The sequence below is a fragment of the Dermochelys coriacea genome, chromosome 20 (genome assembly GCF_009764565.3).
Source record: "Dermochelys coriacea isolate rDerCor1 chromosome 20, rDerCor1.pri.v4, whole genome shotgun sequence".
Classification (NCBI taxonomy): Eukaryota; Metazoa; Chordata; order Testudines; family Dermochelyidae; genus Dermochelys; species Dermochelys coriacea.
Window position 1 is genome coordinate 17,932,628 of NC_050087.2, and position 5,765 is coordinate 17,938,392.

The window sequence follows — 5,765 nt, forward strand, 5'->3', positions numbered from 1 at the left end:
CTGACATTCAGAGATGGGGGGCTGGGAGCCAGGACGCCTGGGTTCTCTCCCCAGCGCTGGGCGGGAGTGGGATTTAGCGGGCAGATATGGGGGCTGGGAGCCAGGACGCCTGGGTTCTCTCCCCAGCGCTGGGCAGGAGTGGGATCTAGTGGGCAGATATGGGGGCTGGGAGCCAGGACGCCTGGGTTCTCTCCCCAGCGCTGGGCAGGAGTGGGATCTAGTGGGCAGATATGGGGGGCTGGGAGCCAGGACACCTGGGTTCTAATCCCGGCTCTGCCCTGCAGACCTCTCCGCCCTCTGTCTCAGCTCCTCGCCCTTTGCAGCCCAGACTCGCATCCCCCGCCCCCCCGGTGAAGGCTGCTCTCCCCCGGCCAGGGCGGGGGCGGGGGCGGGGGGAACGGGAGGTTCCCATGTGACTAGGCACCGGGCCAGGCTCCGGGCTCCTCCGGCACGTTACTCCGCAGCCCAGCCCGGGACGCGGCCGGACGGTAAGTGCTGGGCTGAGCCTCCTGCCCGGGGCTGGTGTTCGCGGGATCTGCACGGGAGAGCCCCCGGGCGGGGATCGGGACCTGCGGGGACCGGCCGAGGCCCGGGAATGTCCCGAGTGGAATTTGCGGGGGGAACGTGGTGCTGGGGTCCCGCGGGGTCCAGGCGGGCGGGGATTCACCCGCCCCACGCGGACAAGGCGCTGGGCTCAAAGATGGATTAAATCGGGGGGTGTCCACGGGACCCCTCCATCGGAGAGCAGGACCAGGGTGCTCCGACTCCTAATGCACAGGGTGTGTATGTGCAGGAATGGGGGTCCCGGCCCCATGGGGCAGAATCACGGTGCGACCCTGGGGGACTCAAGGGCAGCTCCCCTGCGATGCTCCCACCCGCACTTCGCTGCCTTCGGAAACGCCCTAGGAGTGCCCCCAGCCGCCACGCTGGGAGGCAAGGCGGAGGAGATGTGGGGCAGGCCCCCCCCCAGTCCCTGGCACACAGCTCCCGGGGTCCATGCACAGCATGGGCTCTGTTCCCCACCGCCTGGCCCCTTGTGTTGTCCATGGGGCCCTGGTGCCAAGGATGGCATGAGGTGGCAGGGGATGGGCCCTGGATCTCTGCCACCTGCCCCTCCCTGGGGGCAGAGCACAGACCCGCTGAGCCATCCAACCCTCCCCCATCCTGGGCTTTGCCCCCCGCCAGCCCCGATCCTAGTGCAGAGCCTGCCTGTGGGTGTAGGTCACAGGGAATCACGCCAGCCCTAGGACATTGGCCCCCCGAGGTGCCAATGTGACCTAGGCATACGCTCTAGGGGGTGGGGAGACAGGGCATCACTTGGTTTTGGGTCGGGTCAGGCTCCCCATACTCCCCCCTCCTTCCCCGTGGGGGTCAAACCCAGTCCTCACCCATCCCCCAAGCTCCTGCTGGGTCTGTGGCTCGAGGTCTGGCTACCGAGAGCCAAAGAGGGGGGAGCCCCCTCTTCCCCTCCCGCCGGTCTCACATATGCCCATAGTGCTCAGAGGGAGCCTGGGAACTTTCCCAGCCCTCCAGACTTGCCTCAGCCTGAGGAGCCATGAGGCTGCCCATTGCGCAGGGCATGGCAGGGCCGGGGTGCAGCGCTTTAGGGGTGCAGCCAGCCCAGAAGGGCTGGGGTCCAGCTCCCACTCCCCCACCCTTGAGTTGCCAAACGCCCTGGCTTTGTGCTGCTGCTCTGGGAAGCTGGGGACGAGCGATAAGTTACAGGGTTCAGAGAGATGCCACAGGGGGATTTCCCAGAGTGCGCTGGGGAAAGGCTGGAGCTGGGGGAGGACAAGCGATTGTTAGTGTTTGGGTGATGGAAACGTTGACTGAGCTCAGGGCCCCTTCGTGCCAGGCACTGCCCAGACCCTGACCGAGATCAGGGCCCCATCATGCCACGCGCTGCCCAGACCCCGACCGAGATCAGGGCTCCTGTTTTTCCGGGTGCTGCCCAGACCCTACCAAGATCAGGGCCCCATTGTGCCGGGTGCTGCTCAAACCCACAGTAAGAGACAGTCCCTGCCCCATGCAGCGTGACAGGGGTGGGGTGGTAAATGGGGCATGTGGAAGGGGAGTCGTTCCCAGCTGCAGCTGCTCTCTGCGCATCCCTTGTCCTGGCCAGCCCAGCCAGCCCCAGTGACCTGGCCCCATCTCTACGTCAGGCTCTGGCTCCTTGGAGGATTCGCAGCCGCGCCATGAATCCCTCCAGGCCCTTCTGTACAGAACAGGATCCCAGGCTGGCTCGCCCCTTGGTCCTGGCTGTCCTCCCCCCTCTCCCCCCCCAGAGCCAGCTGCTGTTACTCTGCGGGAGCTTCTGTTTGCTGGGCCCAGCCCAGGCTGCAGCTAGTGTGTGATACGGGGTGTGTGTGTGTGTGGGGTGATTAGAAACTAGCTGAACCCTGCAGGTGACAAAGGGGCTGTGGAGATTTTAGGTCTTGAGGGGGGGAACAAGCCCCATTCCAGACACCCCCCCCTGCGGGCTGAGGGAATCAGGGAGGGGAGCAGGGCCGGCTCTAGGTTTTTGCCACCCCAAGCAATAAATTTGCCACCCCAAGTTCTGAGAGCGCAACTGCCCAAGCCAAAAAAAAAAAAACCCACCCAGAACGCTGCCCCTGGAATTGTGCCGCCCCAAGCACGTGCCTTGCGTTGCTGGTGCCTGGAGCCGGCCCTGGAGGGGAGCTGTTCCAGGCTCTGTTATGGCCGGAGGGATGGACAGGCCATGAGGGCCGTGACCCAGCACCCAGCTTTGCTGCAAGAGGCCCTGGGAGGGAGACTCCCCCCTGGGCTTGGTACCAGCTCTGCCCCCTACGTCCTGGCTCCCTTGCCTGCTTGGTGCCATGGGGCTAGACCCCAGTGGGATCAGGGCTATGACTCCTCCAGCAGCGCCCAGCATGTCCTAGCATCTGCCAGCCCAGCTGCGGGGAGCTGCCCCCGGATGGGTATTTGACGGGAGTGTCTAGTATTTAACCACCTGGCCTGGGGCTGAGGCACGGCCCCACAGCTGCTCTGCAAATGGGGGAAGGGGGGCCTTTCTGTTGCCTTCCTGGGCTTTGGATCAGGCTCCCCCCTGCAGGTAAAGCTACCCCCGACTCCAGTGCCCCTCATTTCGCACAGGGCATCAGCTGATCCGTTCCCAGCCACCTGGCAGCCAATCAGAGAGCGCTGCCCAGGAGATTGAGACGCCTACGCCCTGCTAGCCTGAAGGAGCTCCAGTTGCTGCAAAGCAGCTGGGCCGGGTGAGGCTGGGCACAAATGCCGAGCGATGAGTGGGCAGTGCCAGCCAGGGGAGTGGGGAGCCCTGCGCTGGGATTCCTGGTGGCAGCACCACCCGCAGCCCCAGATGCGCTGCAGAAAGCCGGGAATCGGCAGCTCTTGTGGCTGCCGAAGGCCCAGGGCATGGAGCGGGAGTGTCCCGGCGGGAGGCAGCGCCAGGTTCACAAGTCGGGGGTTCATGGGGGGGGCAGAGTTTGCATTCCTGGTGGTCTGTGTGATGTCCAAGCGCAGGCGTGTGTGGTGGGGGGGATGTGGCTGGGAGTGCAGGGTGTTGGGGGAGTGAGGAGCAGGAGCTGGGTGCATGGAGGGGGGCTGAGTGTGTGGGAGGTAGCATGGGGTGATCCAGGGGAGCCCCCCAATACCAGCCCCTAAGTGGAGCTCTGGCCCTTTGATCACAGCCCCCTGGGCGCCCAGAGGCTGGTACACGGCACCAGGGCTCCTGACGTCCCTCTGCCCCTCTTTGCAGGGCTCTCCCGGGCGGCTTAGGATGCTCCGCACCCAAGCGGCCCCCCGCCGCTTAGCCGTGCTGCTGCAGCAGCACCCCCAGTGGCAAGCTGGGCCTGGGGAGCGCCCGCTGCTGGAGAGCCAGAGTGGGCAGGGCCGCGCCATGTAGCGCCCACGGGAGCCACGGGCATGGAGCTGATCACGGCGGAGTCCCCGGCCCAGCTGGTCCGGCTCTACCGTGAGTATCACAACAACGAGCTGATCTCACTGCATTACAACTACACGGGGAAGCTGCAGGCCAGCAGCAAGTACAAGGGCGGCCTGAAGGCTGATGCGCTGGTGTTCCTGGCCGTCTGCGCCCTCATCGTGCTGGAGAACCTGGTGGTGCTGCTGGCCATCTGGAGGAACAAGAAGTTCCACTCGCCCATGTTCTACCTGCTGGGCAACCTGACCCTGTCGGACCTGCTGGCCGGCCTGGCCTACACGGCCAATATCGCCATGTCGGGCGCCAACACCCTCCAGCTCACCCCGCTGTTGTGGTTCCTCCGGGAGGGGGGCGTCTTCATCACGCTGGCCGCCTCTGTCTTCAGCCTGCTGGCCATCGCCATCGAGCGGCACATCACCATGAGCCGCATGAAGCTGTACCATGGCGACAAGAAGGGCCGCATGTTCCTGCTGGTGGGGGCCACCTGGGTGGCTTCAGTGCTGCTGGGGGTGCTGCCCATCATGGGCTGGAACTGCCTAGACAGCCTGGCTGTCTGCTCCACCGTCCTGCCGCTCTTCTCCAAGAGCTACATCCTCTTCTGCATCACCGTCTTCCTGGCCATCCTGGTGTCCATCACGGTGCTCTACGCCCGCGTCTTCCGCATGGTCAAGGGCCACAGCCCACGGCTGGGCAGCCTGCGCAAAGGGATGCTGAAGCGCTCGCAGAAGTACATGGCCCTGCTCAAGACGGTCACCATCGTGGTGGGGACGTTTGTGGCCTGCTGGCTGCCCCTCTTTCTGCTGCTGCTGCTGGACGTGTGGTGCCAGGCTCAGGCCTGCGGCGTACTCTACAAGGCCGACTACTTCCTCGGCTTGGCCATGATCAACTCCCTGCTCAACCCCATCATCTACACGCTGACCAGCAAGGACATGCGCCGGGCCATCCTCAAGCTGCTGTGCTGCCTGCAGCTGGGGCCGGCCGAGGATGGCCTGGCCCAGCGCTTCGGGATCCCCATCCTGGAGTGCAGCACCAGCAAGTCAGAGCGCTCGTCCCACCGGCCCGAGGGGCTCGATACCAGCCTGTCCACGGGCAACGGGACGCCCACCCCCGTCAAGGTGCTGGTGCCCAGCGCCGGGGACTGAGCCCCCTGCCCCCCACCGGGGTAGGAGCGCGGCATGGGCCGGGGGAAGAGCTGGACTTGGAATGGCTGGAGCCTGGCTACCTGGGAGGCGAGGGGCCCCTGCAGGGAGCTGAGTGTGCCCACCAGAGGGCCGTAGCCCAGGGGTGCCCCCTGCTGGCCTGGTCTGTACGAAGCTCGTTGCTGGTCCGGGCAGCGTATCTGTACGGCACACAGTGTTAACACCTGTGGGCCCAAATCGGCTCAGACAAGCTGCCATTGGGTGACCAGATGTCCTGACTTTATAGGGACAGTCCTGTTTTTTTGGGTCTTTTTCTTATATAGGCTCCTATTACCTCCCACCCCCTGTCCTGATTTTTCACGCTTGCTGACTGGTCACCCTAAGCTGCCATCCCCCCACTAAGTGATCCAGTACACCCTCGGCGCAGAACCCATCCCAGACCTCGTGCCCCACGCGGCCCCCCGGCACAGAGCCCATCCCAGACCTCGTGCCCCACGTGGCCCCCCGGCGCAGAGCCCATCCCAGACCTCGTGCCCCACGCGGACCCCCGGTGCAGAGCCCATCCCAGATCCTGTGCCCCACACGGCCCCCCGGCGCAGAGCCCATCGCAGACCTTGTGTCCCACGCAGCCCCCCTGTGGCCAGCACAGACCAGATTATAACCCCTGTGCCCCCTCCCAGAGGCTCAGCACAGCCCTCTTCCCA

The 5,765-nt window shown here is 65.3% G+C and overlaps 1 protein-coding gene across 1 annotated transcript; it reads left to right on the top strand.

Moving 5' to 3' along the window:
* Nucleotides 1-329: 329 nt before the first annotated feature.
* On the top strand, nucleotides 330-5,064 carry S1PR5 (sphingosine-1-phosphate receptor 5). The gene is made up of 3 exons (XM_043506373.1): nucleotides 330-488; nucleotides 3,740-3,797; nucleotides 3,846-5,064. The coding sequence occupies exon 3, from the start codon at nucleotides 3,907-3,909 to the stop codon at nucleotides 5,062-5,064; it is 1,158 nt and encodes a 385-aa protein (XP_043362308.1). The 5' UTR covers nucleotides 330-488; nucleotides 3,740-3,797; nucleotides 3,846-3,906.
* The last annotated feature ends 701 nt before the right edge of the window (nucleotides 5,065-5,765 follow it).

Coding starts and splice junctions, on each gene's coding strand:
- S1PR5 (XM_043506373.1), top strand. CDS start 3,907: ATGGAGCTGATCACGGCGGAGTCCCCGGCCCAGCTGGTCCGGCTCTAC.